General features: G+C 42.0%; 2 protein-coding genes and 1 long non-coding RNA gene across 17 annotated transcripts in view; 2 read left to right on the forward strand and 1 right to left on the reverse strand.

Annotated features, from left to right (window-relative positions):
* The window catches only part of PYGL (glycogen phosphorylase L), a 57,330-nt gene extending 45,950 nt beyond the window's left edge, over window positions 1–11,380 (forward strand). Inside the window, exon 21 of the mRNA XM_082384805.1 lies at window positions 10,493–11,380. Within this exon, the coding sequence (XP_082240931.1) occupies window positions 10,493–10,505 (13 nt within the window). The 3' untranslated portion in view covers window positions 10,506–11,380. The remainder of the gene's footprint in view (window positions 1–10,492) is intronic.
* The window catches only part of ABHD12B (abhydrolase domain containing 12B), a 65,796-nt gene that overhangs the window by 45,555 nt on the left and 718 nt on the right, over window positions 1–19,523 (reverse strand). For 4 of the 15 annotated variants that reach the window (XM_082384883.1, XM_082384875.1, XM_082384884.1 and 1 more), the window contains exon 1: window positions 3,985–4,428. In XM_082384883.1, coding sequence (XP_082241009.1) covers window positions 3,985–4,076 — 92 coding nt within the window. In that variant the 5' untranslated portion in view covers window positions 4,077–4,428. The other 11 variants (XM_082384890.1, XM_082384878.1, XM_082384876.1 and 8 more) reach the window with 9 other exon arrangements.
* On the forward strand, window positions 12,553–15,442 carry LOC309625417. Its single transcript, XR_014242513.1, has 2 exons — window positions 12,553–14,206; window positions 14,960–15,442. It is a non-coding gene; the product is annotated as an uncharacterized lncRNA (long non-coding RNA).

Genomic DNA, 19,523 nt, shown 5'->3' on the forward strand with positions numbered 1-19,523 from the left:
CTCCCCTAACTAGCCATCGAACCTTGTCCCCCACCACCTCCAGTCATTCCTCTTACATCATTTTATTACTTTTACAGCACTTCTTACTAGTCAAAATCCTCTTATTGCATACTTGTCTTCAATGTGCCTCTCCAGCAACTATACAAACTTCATAGGAGGTTAGACCACAACTTTCTTATTCCCTGTGGTATCCCCAGAACCTAGAAAAGTTCCTGGTACCTAACAGGAACTTGATAAATATTTGCTAAAGAAGGAGTGAATCGACTGTGCAAATATCCCTGATGTACACTTTAAGCTATTACCTGTCATTTTCATCTCAGTGTGACTAAATTTCATTCAGAGTTTATTCCTTGGAACAGATTTGCAAAGAGAAAAGACCAACAAAGTATTATGTGTATTCCTCTGCGGTGCTAAGCAGGGAGGGGGGTGCAATGTAGTAAATGGGACGTTGCCAAGGGAAGGGAGTGGGTACAGAATAGGTAGGCTGGGGCCATAAATGCAAACGTCTGCTTCGCAGTTTAAAAAGAAAAGAATTATGTTCAGTGTAGAAGCAATTTTTAGATTTCTGCCTGTCACTGCTCCTTTATGAGTGTGGAGAAATAAGAGTTAGTGGTCATTGCCCCAGCACTATAATACGTCATTTGTTGTAGTCTCCCACTATGAACTGTAGTAATAGAGAGAATAGTAACTTTCTAAATATAAGGACCTTTAAAAAAAATTTTTTTTTCCTGATTATAAAAAAGAAATTAATTCATGCCTGGTAGGGAATTTGGTAGGGAAACGGGTACAGAATATGCAGGTCGAGGTCAGTAAAGACAAACTTCTGCTTCACGGTTTTGACATGGGCCTGCTGCTTGCAGAAACCTACGTGGTTTCCCAGGGTCTGTCTGGCCTGCATTTTTTGCGTGGTCTCACAGCAAATGACTTGCGTTTGGGTACAGTCTGGAAATCCCAATACTGCTTCTCTTTCCCTTCCTTCCTTTGCCTGCCTTTCTTGTTTTCTCTTTTCTTTGTCTTCTGGTTCTGCTACCCCTGGAATCAGGACTCCTCTGAGGAGAATTCAGTAAGAGAAGCCCTTCAGCAATTCATCTCCAATTCCGAAGGCAAAAGGAGAAAGCGGGCCCCAGTCAATCTACTCCCCTTATCCCTCACTCCTCTCCAGCCAGAGGTGCCCCTCGAGACTCACAGGTCAGACCACCCCTCCAGCCCAGACCACAGCGAGGGGCTCCTAATTGGTCTCCCTGGCTCCTCTCTGTTCTGGAATTCCACCAGATAAATATTCTTAAAATACCAGTTACCTGAAATCTGCTGTCACAAAGCTTTGGGAGTGGAACATTGTCTATTTAAACAAACAAAAAACTCCTATCTTGTCTGTAAGCCCATCCACATCTGGCCACAGTCTTTCATCCCAAAAGCTGTGCACCTCCATCTGACTGCCTGGAGTTAGAAAATGCAGGATTGAGTCCCGTGTCCTCTCTATAGGGTATGTGGCAATTGGGCAAGACTTTAAGCCTCCATTTCGCTCAGTGGAGGCAATGGTGCCAAACTCAGAGGTGCTGTGAGGATTTAAAAGGATGACGAGTGTGAAAGATCTTATATAGAGGCCCTGGGTGACTCTCAGGTATTTGATAACACATAATCACCCCATTCTGGCCCCGTGCCTTGGCTCACATTCTCCCCTCCTGTCTGTGTTTTCTAACTGCTCTCCCTCGCCTTCAAGAAATGAACTTAGATCCTATCTCCCTGTAAGTCTTCATTGGTCACACCTGCACACAAGACCCTTCTCTTCCCTGAATTCTCCCTACTCTGATATTATTGTTCTGGGTCCTCCCCTAACACCTAACTTAGTCTACTGTATTATAGAAAGAGTGGAAAAAAGGAACAAGCATTTGTTGAGTGCCCATATTTTTGCATGATTGTTTTACTTAATTCAACCTTCACAACAACCCTATGCAGTACCAACCTCATTACAGAAATAGGAAAAATACAACAAAGGGAAATAATTTACCAAAGTCATAATTGGTTAGTGGCAGAGGCCAAATTTGAACCCAAATCCAAATCTGTCTAGCTTCACAGCCCATGGTCTTTTTCCACTATGCTGAGTAATGAAATTGACTCCAAAGTGATACACGGAAATCCACATCATGACTTTATATTCCCCATTAATTTCCTATCTCCCCAACTAGACAAGAAACTTCTTGAGGGTAAGGACCTATGCCTTTCACTACATCCGTGTCTCACACCACCTACACTTTTTTATTCAACAGTAATGTTCAGAGTTACGGCACTCCACTGATAATAAAAATAGCTAACGGCCATTGAGTGCTTACTCTGTGTCAGGCACTATCATACATGCTTTTCATATGTGAATCTACCACAACAATCTTGAATAGACTGTGATTACACCCATTTATAGATGAAGCATTAAAAACAGTTAGTCCAAGATTACACAGCTGTTAAGTGACACCCCTGGGGAAAAAAACCCAGAAAGTCTGACACCAGAGCCATGGTTCTTAAAATATTTTAAAAACGTTTCTATGAAGGTGTCAGAGACCTACCAAAGCAATGAGGTCTTACGTGGCCTAGATCAGTAAATGGTAGCATATGTATACAATGAAATACTATATAGCAACGAAAATGACCAAACTACAGCTATACATCATGATAAAAATCCCACAAATATATGTTGGTTGAAAAAAAATGGAATACATTCTATATAATCCTACTAATGTATAAAGTTCAAAACAAAATTATACTGCTTAGAGATGCACACATGGGTGGTAACACTATAAAGAAAAGCATGAATATAATTACCATAAAATTCAGACTAAGGCTTACATCTAAGGTGAGATTTACTGGATTGAGATGTGACATACAGGAGGCTTCTGGGATGCCAGTGATGCTAATTTCTTGACTAAATGTTGGTTACATGGAGGTTCAGTTTATAACTATTAAATCATAGATTTCCCTATTACGTTATATTTCAAAATTAACAAAATTTCAAAAAAAGAAGTAAATGGAAAGATTGTACCTGAATTGTAACATGCCTTCAAGTTAATTAATTTATTAGTAATTATTTAAGAGTAATATAATAGATGTTCAATTGTTATTTTTAAATGAATATTTAATTGTCTAGAACCAATTTAAATGTTTTATTTATTAAATCTTAAATTACTCGGCATTCAGTATTTTGGACTGTAGAGAGGATTCCTGCATTGACTTGGAGCTTAGATAGTACAGGCATTTTCAAGATTATGTGATTCTGTGAACTAGCTGTCCCAGGAAGTAATGAGCTGAAATAGTTAAGCAAGTTCCAGAAAGTTCTATGATGGTTTATTGTACGAAAGATTCCAAAAGTAGACACTTGGATTAAAGTACCCTTAAGGGACTTCCCTGGTGGTGCAGTGGTTAAGAATCCACCTGCCAATGCAGGGGACACGGGTTCGAGCCCTGGTCCGGGAAGATCCCACATGCCACAGAGCAACTAAGCCCATGCACCACAACTACTGAGCCTGTGCTCTAGAGCCCATGAGCCACAACTACTGAGCCCACATGCCACAACTACTGAAGCCCATGCGCCTAGAGCCCATGCTCCACAAGAGAAGCCACTGCAATGAGAAGCCCACGCACCGCAATGAAGAGTAGCCCCCGCTTGCCACAAGTAGAGAAAGCCTGCACGCAACAAAGACCTAACACAGCCAAAAATTTTTTAATTAATTAACTAATTAATTTAAAAAAATAAAGTACCCTTAAGATGCCTTCCAAGATTAATCAACAATTTACAAACTTGGGCCATATGTCCCCTCTAAGAATCTCACCCCCGCCCTCTCATTTGCTAACATATCTATGGAGGTATGACTATAAGCAATTGGGCATCAGACATGGAATGAAATTATAAAATTAGGATAATATATACAACAGATTAAAAAAAAACACATCTTGTCAGTCAATTCTTTATCTTCTTGGAAAGATCATCTTCTCTACCTGGGATGCTGTGTAAAACCATTCAGCAACTTCCTTGAATTCTCTAGAGACTTTCTTCTCCTAAAATAATGAAAGATGTGGTTGACATTCATAGGGCTGAAAATGATGTATGAGATGTTTGTTTTCACTTTAAAAGGAATAATAAATAAACGAACAAACCTAAGTCAAGTCTATCTATGAAAAGAATTATAAAAGATACGAGGTACAGTTTAGTTAATGGGGAAAAAAAAGCTTTGGCTCAATAAGCCACTCAATCTATTAGAAGGAAATAAAAGGACTACAAAATCCAAAAGCCGTGTGCCCCCCTTTAATAGCAACTGGCTAATAACCTATCACAAGTTAGAATAACTTAGAAATATATAAAACTAGTTAAGAAAAGGAAAATTGTTAATAAACATGTGTGGTAACAGCCTACAATTTGACATCTTGTAAAGATCTATCAGAGACTCACCTTTAACATGGGATAATTGATACTTGCAACCCATATGTTGGTAAATGGAGCCTCCAGGATAATAGCGTCAACTGGAAATCCTTGAAAAGAAGAAAAAAGAAATAACTCCCTTATCATATTTCAATACTATCTTTCCTAAATAAGGGATCTTCAAGGTCTTGTACATGAACTACCTGCATCAAAATCAGTTGTGAATCTTATTAATAATGCAAATTCATGAACCCACACCAGAGTCCAGTCAGAAGTCAGTATCTAGGGGGTGGGGAGTGTGAGAATGTGCATTTTTAACTAGCACCTTTGCTAAAGAGATTTCATTTCTAGGTACATGATAATTGAAAACCACTACCTTCTTCTAAAACACAAGCAGATTTTCGTGACTTGGATAATTTAAGAAAGCAAAGTACTACAGGAAGGGAGAGTGTTCGGCAGAGGCTGACTAGGTTGTTTTGGCCGACACTCTCTGAAAACAAAAGATCTAAACATTGGAGTTACCGTATATGGACTTTAAAATAACTTATTGAAAATAACAAATGGTAAAATAGTAAAATATTTATTAAAATTTTAATTTTAAAGAAAATTTCATATTATATAACAGTGTATAATGTGTAAAATATATATAAATATATTTAAATTAGAGCACAAAGAGAAAAATGTCTGGAAAACTCAGAAAAGATCACTGGAAACATATAAGACATGAGAACAGATCTAAAAAAAAAAAAAATATATATATATATATATATATATATATATATATATATATATATATATATATATATATATATATATATAATTATAGTCTCAGAGAAAGAGAAGACAAAGAATGGAGCAGGCATAATATTTGAAGATATAATGACCAACAATTTTCCAAAATGGATGAATATCAGGCCACAGTTAAGCAGGATAAGTACCAAGAACACCTAGGAAAATCAGAGTAAAAATGCTGAAAAACAAAGAAATAAAGAAATCTCAAATATAACCAAAAGAAAAAGTAAACATTATCTTTAAAGGAGCAACAATAAGACTGGCAGCTGACTTTCTAATGAAACAGCAAAAGCAAGAACAAAGTGGATGACATCTTAGAAAGGTTGAAATAAATTATTGCCACTCTAGAACTCTGTGCCCAGTAAAAATAGCCTTCAAAAATGAAGATGAAATAAAGACATTTTCAGACCAAAATTGAGAGAAATCTTCGCCAACAGACAGGTGGAAGAAAAATCCCAGATGGAAGCACAGCGATGCTGGAAATAATAAAGAGCAAAGAAAAGGGTAAATCTAAATACTGACTTTATAGTATGAGAATAATAATTTTTATGGAGTATGTAATAAGAGAAAATTAAAATACATGGTAGCAAGAGTTCATAAGTTGGGGACTTAATGTAATTAAAATGTTCTAAGGTAACTGCATTACCCAGGAAGTGAAGTATTCATTTATGTGGGAATTTAATTCAGGTAATTCAGCATTGTCAACATTGAAGGAGCCATGAGAGTTTAGAGGAGCAATGAAATGACATTTCTTTTATTCCCATAAGTAATTAAGATTGTGTATAGCAGGTGACACACTTTAAAATGTTTACGTAACTCACCCTGACCTGTATTGCCAAGTAAAGTTTAAGATGTACTGCAAGTAATTACAAGCTTTTAACACGTATCAAAATCACCGGGTCTTAGTCACAGAGATTCCAGTTCATGAAGACAGCTAGGATCCACCTAGCTGTCACCTGTGTTTCTAACAAACACCCCCTGCAGATTCTGATGAAGGCAGTTCTCAGAACACTTTGAGAAACACTGATATAAATATTATGTAAGGAGGGCTGCAGAAAGCAAGTCCTGCCTATTATTTCATAATGCATTATTTTCCTCCCCTGTAATCCAGATTACTCCATAATAACACTTACTATCACTTCACAGTGAGGACTCTTTTAAGGTAATTTTAACTCTTTCCTTAGTATTTACTTTTAATTTCATAACTCTGAAAAGCAGGTATTGTATATATTAAATAGAAAAAAGAGAGTTTATTAGACTATCAGGAACTGTCTAAAGTTGGGGTGCTTTAGGTATCTCTGTGTTCAGATTGTGCACAACAGTCTCTTCACTGTTTTTATTTTCCCACATCAAGCCAAGAAATTATACCATGTAAAATAAGCATTTTATCATACCTTTCTCTTCTAGAACTTTTGCAGCATTTGTTGCAACTCTGTAAAGCAATGAAAATTAGTACATACGCGAAGCAGTGACTTAACAGTCAAGTAAACAGTACAAAATGCAACATCCAGAATGAGCATCTGATGAAAGCTCTTGACCCTCAAATGTGCTTAGACACAAAATTTTGCACAGGATTTCAAGGGGTTCCACTGGCCCTAAACAAGAATGCTTTCATTTAAAACTCTCAAGGAGAGTTCTGGAATGGGCTTCAGTGTCATAGATAGCCAGAGAGCTATACCCTCCCTTGTATTACAGACAGGCACGCTGAGGTGTAAGGTCACTAGCCACACGTGGAACCTGAGAGAAACCATCTCCTAGCTCAAGGGTCCTCCTGCTGCTCACTGCTGCCTATAATATGACACTAGCGCCCCAAGGACCCACCTAAGCACCCCTCTTCAGACCCCACTCACCCTGTTCCCAGAGAGTGGCCCCAGAGACACACAGGGGTGGTACCATTTCTCGCCTCAGTCCACTCATAGACACAAACAGCATCCGCAGTCAACCCATCCTCCGTGGGTTTACCCATCGAGTCCCCGAACCCTGGCAGCAAGGAAAGGCAAACACAATATCACTGCCTCCAAAATGAGGGCCATCAAAAGACCCCTTCTTACTGAAAAATCTTTGTACACTGTTCTTAACACATACCTCTGTAGTCAACAGACAAGACATGAAAACCACCGTCACTCAGCACCTAGATGACAAAGGAGCTGTTATCACTTTAATTAGGAGATGTAAACAGAAAAGGTGGTCTCACCTCCTCAACACTTCCATAATCCTGATTATGATGATTTAATAGGTAAGGAAAAACGCGTTTCTGGAGTCTGGTGTTTGACTTCAAACTTGAGAAGATCAGGCTCAATGGGAAAGAAGGAAAGCAGCATGGCAGAATAGGATCACACAGCCTGGGTCACACCCTGGCTCTGTCACTTACCAGCTGTCTGACCTTGGGCAAGCCACTTAACATCTAACTGTGTAAATATATTCTGAGAAGTGAAAAATAATACCTTCAGGATTGTTGGAAGATTGCATGAGATGATGTATTAAAGTACCTTGGTACATAGTAAATGCCTTTTTTAGGAATTCCCTGGAGGATAAGAACTCCACACAGAGTTGTAGTAGAAGCAAGCAAATAACGGGAAGATATTTATATTAAGTATGAACAGATAAAGAGTTAATATTGATCAAAAGTAAAGACATCACTTGATTACATGAAACCACTGCCAGCTCCAAATAGATAAATGAGAAAAGAATATAAAAACATAATTTTAAATGAAAAAATAATACAATGATAGACGAAGAGAAGGGAGATAAAAGGGGACAAAAATTTACTGTGCAGGCAGGTACTTTTAAATCTTTACTTAATTCTCACAACAGTCCTACAAGGTATGTATTCTCCACATTTTACAGAGAAAGAAACCGAGCCTTGGAGAGCTTAAGTAACTTGTTCACAGACACCCAAATGGCCAGCCGCAGAACCAAGATTCACACCTGGGCCTGCCTGTGTCCAAACATTGTGCTTCCCCTACTACTGCATAGATGTGAGAGACTGAACTTTAAATACAAGCTGAACTAATGATGAGGAAGTAAATGAAACTTTTAAACATCTATTTAAACTACATTCCCTCCAAACAAGTTATCCAAGACACAGGGCAGTTCAGCATCCAGGGAAACGGGAACATCCATGTGTTTGTGGTGCCATAAATTGAAGAGCCACTTGACAATGCAACTCAAGCAACAGATCCTACTCCTAAGAATTAATCTCCAGGAAAAAAAATTCCAAAAGAAGAATAAACTAACTGCTTAAAGTTTTCTGTAGCAATACTATTTTAAAAGAATTTAGAAGGAGAAAAAAAAAAACTTGTATTAAATAGCAGTGAAATATTTAAGTAAATAAACAATTGTCTATAAATATAATGGAGAATGATCACCCTTTAAATTGGTAATTATGATGACTATGGAAAAACACTGAAGAATATTTTTTAAATGGTATTAAGTAAAAGAGCACAACATAAAGTTATATAGAGATACAATCAGTAACATGAAAAACTTTATAGAGATAAAAACTAGGTGGGAATGCAAATCAATGAAAATAGCTCTGCTGGGTGATTGAAGTGATGAATGAATGAGAAAGGGGGAGAGAGGGAGGGAGGAAGGACAATTTAATAACAAAGTTTTAATTTTTAAAAGAAATCGCCTATCCAAAGGAGAAAATGAAGAGCTAGGTAAGTTTGGTCAGGCTGGGAAATGATGACTGTGGTGTGTGTGGAATCCAGAACCTGCCTGGAGGAGGAAGTCTTATCATACCATCTCCACACACCCCACTCACCGCAAGGCTGATCTGGCTACTTTTCACACCTACACCTACAACTCTTCTTTTTTTTTTTTTTTTAAATGATGGTGACAATATTTGTTTTTTCTAAATTTTTTTAAAAATTTATTTATTATTTATTTATTTATGTCTGTGTTGGTCTTCGTTTCTGTGCGAGGGCTTTCTCTAGTTGCGGCAAGTGGGGGCCACTCTTCATCACGGTGCGTGGGCCTCTCATTATCGCGGCCTCTCTTGTTGTGGAGCACAGGCTCCAGACGCGCAGGCTCAGTAGTTGTGGCTCACGGGCTCAGTTGCTCTGCGGTATGTGGGATCTTCCCAGACCAGGGCTCGAACCCGTGTCCCCTGCATTGGCAGGCAGATTCTCAACCACTGCGCCACCAGGGAAGCCCCTACAACTCTTCTTCCTGTGCACACAGGAGACATACAATTCACCTTGGCCAACAGCAGGGAAAAAAGTACACGTTCCCACAGACCTCAGCACCACACCATCCCACTTAGGGAAGTACAAAGAGTGGAGCTCAGGGTGGAAAGCAAACCTAAAAATTAATAGACGTCATCACCCCAGGCAAAACTGCATCCAGCCCACCACTCCTCGGAGTGATGAGAGAGGGGAGTAGACAGGAGGGGATGGCCATGTCTGAATAGGGGAGGGAGGATGAAGAAGGTGCTGGGGTGCTGGGCCTGGCAGGATTCCGGGCCCCACTAGTGCTGTGAAATCAGGAAAGGACTCTGGAGTGGGAGCTGGCTTGTGGGAGGAGAGACCAGGTCTTGGGATCAATAACTAGACAAGCAGCTGAATCACCTAAGGGAGAGATTACTAACTACCCGAGGGGAGTATGGGAGGGCATAAACGAGCCCGCCAGCCAGCTCTCAGTCAGATATGGTGAGGTGGAGAGCCTGCCATCTTCCTCATGCTGGGAGATGCAGGGGCTGCCCCCCAAAAACTGGAGTCTGTAGCAGGCTGGTGAGGACACCAAGGTGTGGCCACCTTCCCTCGGCCCAACCTTTTATGGGGCTGAAGAAGGGCCTGAATGACTTAAGAGAAGACATTCTACATCTTTATCCCATACCACCAAAAAGGTTGTTTCTGGTCGAAGGAGTGGTTTTTGCACTTAATATATTTAGCAAATAAATTCAACTCCATCTGGTGATGAAAGGAACAAATTCATTAAAGTGTTTGGGACTCAGAGATGTTCACGTCTGTTTTGATCCCCCAAGGTCAAAGCTGGAAGAGAAGTCTACTCATGGGACTTTAGGCCCAGACACCACAAACCCGCCCTCACCTCCAGGAGCTCTCAGGAGATAACCATGCTGAGGGCGGAGGAAGACCTTAGGGCTGTAGCCCAGAAAAGAATAAATGGAGACATAAAATCGGTGCCTTGAGGCCCCTTCAGACATACCTTTACTAGCTCAAGTCTTTGTAGAGGTTTAAAAAAAAAGAGCAAGAATTAGGAATTACAATGACAAATTCAACAAAAATCACTATCGTGCTGCTGGCATCTGATCTCACGCCTTTTCTTTTTCAGGTTAGACAAATAACCAGGAGAGAGGCCAATGCTTCTTGGTGTCATAGCCCACGCGCCTGTGTCAGGGTGAATGACCCACAGCGCCCCTCTGCTGCCGCCTTCCCCCAAGTGAGCACCGGCTGCCTGGACCGCTAGCGCTTCTCAACGTAAGCATTTGATTGAACTGCTGACAATCCATCTGCTTTCACTGCTGCACAGCAAAACCTATTTCTAAGAATACTTCTAGAAGCTAAAGGAAAATAAGTTCCAGAAAGTGGCTTTTCAGAAAAAGGGATGATATAATCAAGTTCACTAAAGGAAGCTCTGCCTTCACCCTGTCCACTCTGCCATGAGGTGCAAGATGAAGTGAAGGAGAGAGACTCACAGCCCTGGAGGTACAAGAAATACTTTCTTCCAAAAGAACCACAGTCTACTCTCTATTAACCACATAAAAGGGAGATAAAGATGATTCAAAAGGCAGAGGATTCTTTAAAAAACCATTTGAATTTGTTTCAGAGCCAAGTTTCTTCTTAAACCTTAGTGGGTCATGGAGCCCTTTGAACATGTACTTAAAGCTATGGACCAGCTGCCCCGAAAAATGTATCCACTCTTCAAATTTTGTGTACAATTTTGGGTTGGGAGTTTGTGAACCCTCTGGGGCTTCTATGGATCCCAAGTATAGAACCACTGTTTTCATCAAGGTTCCCTGTGATCTGTCATTTGGCCTCCTTCCAGCTCAGTACTGCTGAGAGCAAGCTGAGACTTCCGGGCAGGAGACAGAGGAAGGTGCAGCTGACCCCAAGCCAGGAAATCTGGGATAACTGAGGGCAAGAGCGGATTCACTCAGAGGGCAGACGTGACTATGTGATTCACATGACCCTTTAAATAAAAATGCATTGTAACACCGTGCCCAAGTTTACACAATCAGAACAATGTTAAGCAATGTTGAAAAATGTTGATTTCACAGGAAATCTCTGTAAATGTGACCCTAAAACATACACCTCAAGAAAGCCCCTTGAGCAAAGGCAAGTCTTGAGAAAGCCATCGTCTGACACAAAAAGACAGTGAGTAAAAGAGACAGAGGCAAGGGAGCCGAGGGGCAGATTCCAGACCTTGTCACTGAGTTTGAAGTGTCCTCCCAGAGACAGAGCGAGGTCTGCGGGTCTCTGAGGCACGTCGCCCCTCCCCCATGCTGAGACCCGCCGTCACAGCCAATACTCATCACCCACCATAATGACACAGGCCCACAGAGGGCCTGGCAGCGCACCAAAGGAGAGCCGGCCTTCTGGGAGGTACTCTTGGTTACCAAGCAAGGTTGGGACCACAGAGAGCTGGCTGAGGCATCAGTATTCCAGACTAGGATTAGTCAGGGGGCCCCCAGTACCCGTGATCAGAATTCCAGGTGATCTCTCCTAGGGAATCCATACTTTTGATGAATAGGATTCATGCCAAATAAATGAATCTCCACGTGGTTCCGTGAGAAGACCACGGATGTGGAAATTGCTCTTCCTTTTCTCCATACCTCATGCCTATTCCCTCTCCAGTCGTCCATGGATTTGATCCATCATTTCCGACACTCTTAGGGAGTAAAGGAACCACTGCCTTCTTTGAAATCAGTATCCACATTTTGGAAGTTAGTTTCCCTTTCAGTTAAGGATCCACATTATTCTACATATAGAATATATAGATTATTTTTTTTAAAAGAGAAGCCTATTGCCAGAACACCCTCAAATTTCAACAAAGGGAAAAAAATATGTGGAGGGATGCTTACAGACCTAAAAACTGAGCTCTGCCTTACATTCCCCCACAGGGCTGAAATACTCTTTCACTCTGTAAAAAAAAAAAATCCAAGCAAAGGCACTGACTTGTGTTCTGCACTGCCACGAAGATAAACAATAATTGCGTTGCCGTCATGGAGGGCTGCTTCAGAGCGGCTACGGCCCTTCCCTTAGCATCCTCCCAACCGGCAGCTAGAAACTGTGTGCCTGAAAAGCAAGGAAAGGTTTCCGCCAACATGGACAGAGAGAAGACGTCTCTATCCTCGCCAAAGTCCGAAACCCTCCTTGTGTCAATCAGATACATATTTATATTTACATGTTTATATACTATTAGAATATATAATGAATTATTATATGTAGATATTCAATATATTTACATACAAATATTTATCTGCGTAATATATGCACATGGTAAAAATTAAAATATAATGCCACAAACGTCTTATAATGAAAACCACTACTGCCTTACCCCACCTCTCCCATGCCCAGAGATAACCCCTTTTACCCATTTACTGTTTTAGTTCTTCTGACTCCTATACCAATCATGCTTCCAAGACTGCAGTTCTTAGGTGTGGTTTATTGAAATGCAATCCACTGGGTGGAAACAAGTAAAAGATAATAGATATTTGCCACCTGCTATTGGTTTGGCTGAAGAAACAAACTGGAAACAAAGGGAAACCAGTTTAGGTAGGAGAAAAGAACTTGAACATGAAATTAAGCTGTTCTACTCAAGAAACCCAGTGACATTGTGATTTTAAACACCTGAGTGAGCTCCAGTTCCTCCACCTTGTTAAACCAATGAATGAACCCTGATAACACAAACACTGCCATATGACATGTCACCAGGAGACTTAGAGAACTGGCCATGTGATGATAAATCTTCAGTCCCTCAATCTTTTTTTTTTTTTTTTTTTTTGCCACACCACGTGCAGCATGTGGGATCTTAGTTCCCCAACCAGGGATCAAACCCATGCTCCCTGCAGTGGAAGTGCAGAGTCCTAACCACCAGACCACGAGGGAAGTCCCAGTCTCTCAATCATTTAGAGGCAAAAAGTCTGACATCAAACCCCAAGGCCTCTGTACTGCAAAGACGGGCATTGCTGCCAGCTAGATGAGCCGGTCATGAGGACAGTTGACTCACCAAACAGGGACTGATGGGGCAAGAGTAAAGAATAAAGATGTTTTCAAATTCCAACACTATTAGTGGAACTGTACCCTGCAGATTAGGAAGAAGTTATGTGAACCCATCCATATTGGTTCCTAAACATTCTGTGATCACATGTTTAAACTCAGGGAGATGAAATATAAAACAGGGCACTGGAAAACTGGCAACCAAGAACAAGCAGGTGAACCAAACAGAAGAAAATACTGAGATCAGCATAGCAAAACAGATGGTAGGATGCTTATGGCCTTGATGGACAAGTATTTATGGAGTGCCCTCTGCCAAGCGCTGTGCTGAGCAATGGAAACCCACCAACAAAGTCCCCCACCTATGAAGTTTTTGTCTCATAAGGAAGTCAAACATTAATCAGATAATCACACAAGCACTTACTCAATTACAGTGGGGATAAATGCAGTAAAGGACAAACACAGATTGCACTAACATATGCCGAAAATGGGCGGGTGGGGAAAGGCTTTCCTGAAAATTACCGTTTAAAATGAGACCCAAGAGATGGGTAAGCAGTTAGTTAGGCAAAAGGAGGGAACGGAGGGAGCAGAGAGAGAGAAAGAAATGTTGCAGACAGAGCATGGCTTCTATACACGGAGGCCAGTGGGTCTGGAGCAGGGTGGGAAGGGGGTGAGGAGTAAGGCAGGGAAGAAGACAGAGCCAAGGTACCTGAAAGACTCCACACTCCAACATAAGATTCCGGAAAAGCAAATGCAAGCAACTCAAGCTTCAATATAAAGGGAAGATGTGTGGAACAGCTCCTTCCAAGGAACACCGACCTCTCCCCAGGCAAGTAACATAGCACTGCTCACCTCTGCCCTTGTGACATGAAAGCCACACCCACCAAGCACGCCAGGGTCCAATCAGTGCACTCACCAGATTCCCAGAATCACCCTAGGTTCAACTTTGATGTAGAAGTTCACTGTGAGGAATCTTTAACTCCGGTTTCTTTAAATCCACAAGAAATGGTGCTTGGACTGGAAAGTAGAATTCATTATCAACTCCCAGAATCAAATTCCATGTCTTTTAATCACAATCAAAAAAAAGTAATTAGCCTTATGATTGACATGTTTCTAAGTTGCAAGCTACTACACTCAATTCCAAGCAAAGTATTTGGTCTTATAAACTAGGACTAGCCCGCAAAAGAGTTGTCCCCCCCCCAAAAAAAACTAAAGCTAGACTTAAAAATACCACCAGTGTTATAGCCTCTAATGGAGTTTATTCAATCTTCATCCCCGTTTCAAGCGAAAAGCAAAGGAGACCATTCACCTAAAAAGTAAGAGGGTCTAGAAGAAGGTAATGAGTATTTTGCTACTTAAGTCATGAGTTACTTTTTGCACTAAGTAAAACGTAGTCATTAGCCATAAGCCACGAAATGTCCAAGATCAACATACACCTGGAGACATGCAGGTGAGAGCATCACCTGTGCTCTAGAAGAACTGTGTGTTGCACTGACTAACGCAGCACTTGGTAGAAAAAACACGGGAAAATAGATTTCTCACATCAACCTCTCTCTCTCTCTCTCTCTCTCTCTCTCTCAAGGGATACAGCAAGAAGAGGAAGAGAAAAGGCACAGAATACAGGAAGCAGTAAGGTATACAGACGAATAGCCAATTTGAAGACTGAGCTCCTGAATTGAAACCCTACCCAAAAGGCCATATTTTTCTATCTATCCCAACAGTTTGCAAGGATTCATCCTAGACCCCAAAGCCAATATTAAGTAGGTTTCAGACCATTTAAGTCTAGCCACAATTTTATAACTGACATATCTTTTTCATTATGCCATAACTGTAAGGGCAGTAAGTTCTCTATTTGGGAAAAAAATATAAAGGGAAATTCACAAAAGGTACATACTCACAAAAGTTGAAAAAAATCAACATGTGCATCAGAGGAGGGAAAATATGTTCTTTTAATGATTTACTTGTAAAGCTGTCACACAGAGTGGCAATTTTTCTTCTGAGTGTTGAACAGGAGTATGGGAAAAATCTGTAAGATACTGTGAAACAAACAAGGTATTCAAAATCAGTCCAAGTGTTGTCTTGGTTTGTTTCTCCTTTTAACCTCCAAATCAGATTTCACAGACTGACAGTGGGAATTACAGGCAAGTTGGCATTTAAGCAAAATCCTTTACAGAACTGTATGTAATTAGGGCAGATCCAGACCAGGCACTAAGGGAGAACCAGGAGAGGAAAGCAATAAGTCAGGGCCCCTACCAGCTGCTCAGAAAGCCCAGGTATGACAGGACAGGACGGGAGGGGACATGGATGTACTCGAGTCAGACTTGTCTCCCCACTGTACCCCACAGAAGGCCAAGGCTGGACCCCGAAGTCATCAGGAAACAGGATTCAGACTGTTCTAACAGTTGCCCCAGTTGTCAATCACATCACAGTTCAGTGCTGTATGTGCTAGCTATTATTAGTATTAGTCTAAAGCAGTGAATGAATAATCGTCAGATTCCCACCCCCCCCCCCTTCTGGCTGGGTCTTGGGAAGCAATGAGGCAATGAGACAAAACCCTCACATCTGAGGTGACATCCCCGGTGAGCGGGGCCATGAGGAGCAGCGTGGGGTGCAGGAGAGGACCTGGAGGCTGGACGCAGCAGGGCCTGGTCAGGGAATGGGACACGGGGGGCCGTGCACATCTTGTTCATTCTATCGCCCCCCTGTGACACGAACCATCCAAACTGGGGGCCACCAGCAGACAAGTTATGGTTTGTCCACAAGGGCTCACTCAGGCTACCTCTGTCTCTAGCCACATCTCCCGTGAGGACTGAGTGTCTCCTACCTTTGAGAAACGAGGGACACAGGAGGTCAGTGTCACCACCTCCTGCTCCCAGTTTTTGTCTACATCGTCCATGACAAGAGTCCCTTTCCCTACTGTGAACGGTCAGTGTGAAGACCATCAGTGTAATCAAGTCGTGAGGCTGTAGGGGATGGAAGGCATTTCTGATGCACTGTCTCCCCTGCCCTGATTCCTCTGCTAGACCAGAGGCATCTTAGAAGACAACTGTTATTACCTATACTTTGCAGATGAGGAGGCTGAAAAGTTAAGGACCCTTCCCAAGGTCACACAGCCAATGAACGGCAGAGCCACGTGAACCCAGGTCTGTACAACCCGAGTTCCATGGTGATCTCCAATGAGCTGTCACAGTCCTGGTCAGTTCTACTTGTCATCCTTGAAGCAAAAATGAGCCCCAGGAACAAGGCTGGGCTCTGGTAAAATTCAGCTCTTAGAGTTGTTTCAGGATCCTTTTCTCCCCTTCTGCACCCTTGCTCCTCTCAGGGTCCCTCCTTCCTCCCACTTTCTTCCTTCCTGCTCCCGTATCCTCAGAAGATAACCAAAGTCATCAAAGAAAGACCTCTAAAAAAATTCTCCCTCAAGTGTTAATAACTTAAAAATCAGGGCACTTATACATGTTTGGAAAAGGCATGGAGGCAGAAGATAACGAATCTCTGATGAATTCCCAGCAATTCTGCTGGGAGTGGAAAAGATAAGCAGGCTAAGGGTGACGGACAACTCTTCAAATACATCAGCCACGGGCAACTGCCTACACATAAAATCAGCAAGAAAGAAACGAAAATGATTGCTTCATACTTTAAAATAGCCTCCATGAAGGCGGTGGGAAGCAGAGGATATGGCTGTTCTGATTTTAGAGATAAGAAATCAAAACCCGGAGAAGCCACTTTGAGCCACAGATCAAGCCCAGACAGATGAGCAGAACTGAATTCTTATGCTCCCTTCCAGTTGACTGGCTCTGGCTTTCTTTTTCCTGACTCTCTGAACTCCCACTATCCTGCCTGTTAGTCTCCTGCTAAGTTACCTTTTGCAGGTAGCAGGGTGCTTGGGAAACAGGGGCAAGAGACGGAAATATGTTTCTGTTTTTAAAGAATAATTCATACAGGACCCTTCTCTCAAATAGCTCAAGGCACTTCTGTGAGAATCGCTGCGGGAAGAGAACAGTGACCACATCCCTCACAGCATCAATAATGCACAGCGGCTCCTTTTAACTAGGGGGCTGTCAGTTTGACTTCCCCTAGATCAATAGGGGATCAAAAGTCACCAGTGGCTAATAGACCTTATTTGAGCGGAGGATGCAGTTTCAGCCCAATCCTCGCTCACGGCCAGCACATCAAACAGCCACCTTGATGCTTTGGTGTTCTTCGCCTGCCCTTTGATTAGCTGTGGCTGTCACTGCACCGCATCCCACAGGGGCTACAGAACCTAAGTGGATGATTCTTACTGGCAAAACCTGGTGGAACCAGCTGCTACAGGGCAAATCATTTCTCCTTCATGCTCAGAGGTACCAGCTTTGGGAAGCCCAACTCTGACCACATTTGGCAAGACAACGATTCCAAATATTAAGACATGCTACACATCCACCCTGCGCCCATTCATCCCGCCAACATGTATTGATCACCAACTCACCAAGCACCAAGTTACGTCTGTGTTCTCCTCCCTTCTTTCCTTCCAACCAAATCCTCTCTTTCCTTCACATCCACTCAAGTGTCCCTCCTTTTTCAAAGCTTCTCTAGACAGATCTTCTCATGGTGACTTTTCCTCTTTTCACTCCTCCCACTAATTATAATCGGGGCCTCAGTTTGACCCTTAATTGTTTTCTGATTGTTTTCCCACTATCAGTCCTGTCTCCCCAGTGACAAGAACCACGTGACAGATAATACTGCTTTTACATTCCACTCTGCCTAGCACAGGGCCGAGCTCCATAAATATTCATTGAATGAAAGGTTGAGAACAGAAAGAAGAGTGTATTTCTTTCGTAAGGGAGAAGGAAGCAAGGCTTATTGGTAGCTTTGGGGGACAGGGGAAGGGATTCCTTCTCTGTTTTGAATTATTGATACAACTGAAAATTAATCAATGAGAGCTCCCCAAGAGCAGAGGTTTTGCCTGTTTTATTTATGGCTGTGTGCCCAGGGCCTAGATGAGTGCCTGATAGGGAGTGGGGTGTCCAATACTCTGGGGAGGATGGATAAGTTTATCAGCCTTCTCATGGGGATATTCTAAGCACTATCTAGAAAAGTAAAAACTTGGGATGAAATAGGGAGAAATGAAGGGGAAAACAGCCCTTCGGCTTCCCCCAACTTCTTTCCTGAACATGGTTTCCATTTTTCTGATTTGAAGAAAATCAGTTGCAAGTGGAGATTGACTTTCCTGGGCCCATCCATCTTCAGAAGCAACTACATCTGCTGAGACTTTTGTAAAATAAATAAATAGGTCCCCAAGGCATTAAAAAATAATCCCTGAAAACATCATGGTTAAATGTTCTCCCTGAGTCTCACAACATATCACGATAGATCCACAGCTACAGACTGTTCCAGGTGCACAGCAAGCCCTCCATGAATGTTTGCTGAACTAACCAGGCTCCAAGTAAACGAAAAGGACTCGGGGTGCTGGATATCAGTCTGTGCCTCAGCACGGCCTAAATTAGATCAGTAATTTTCTGCTCAGATGAAGAAATGCCCAAGGATTTTATTCTTTCACGAAGCATCTCGAGAATTATTTTTAGTAACTACGAAGGCAAGTAAGGGGCCCCAAATCCCCATCTCCACTCCACTATCAACAAAGTGGGCTGTTCTCTAAAAACGTGAACTGCAGCTTTGATTCTCTACCAAATAAATGTTAAATAATCCAGCCATCCGCTAAAAGGTGGTAAATGCTAGCTTTCCCAGAACAACCGTATCTGGGAGGTAAGGCCCGTGATGGTGAAAAGTGCGGCCAGTCAGGACATTCTGACCGGTGTTCAGATCCAACACAGAAAGGGGGCTCCGGGCTGCACCGCTGGGCCAGGAGAGGGCCGCTCCCTGCTTCCTGCCCTCAGCCACAGCAGGAAGAGAAGAAAGGACATTGGTGTCTGTCTTCACCACTCAGACATTCCAAAGTGAAGTCTCCTGTGCCTGGATATGATTTTTGGATATCTTGTAATCAGCAAAAATTTAACAAAGCAAAACAAAGGAATAGAAAGAAGAAAGGTAAACAAATCTGTCAGTACCTTCCCACACCAACAAAACAAAACAAGACACGCAGTCTTTTGGGTCCAAGGTCTCCAACCAATACCTGGCTTCAATGCAAACAAGACTGTTAGTACATTGCT

Source organism: Balaenoptera borealis (genome assembly GCF_965194805.1).
Source record: "Balaenoptera borealis genome assembly, chromosome: 3".
Lineage (NCBI taxonomy): Eukaryota > Metazoa > Chordata > Mammalia > Artiodactyla > Balaenopteridae > Balaenoptera > Balaenoptera borealis.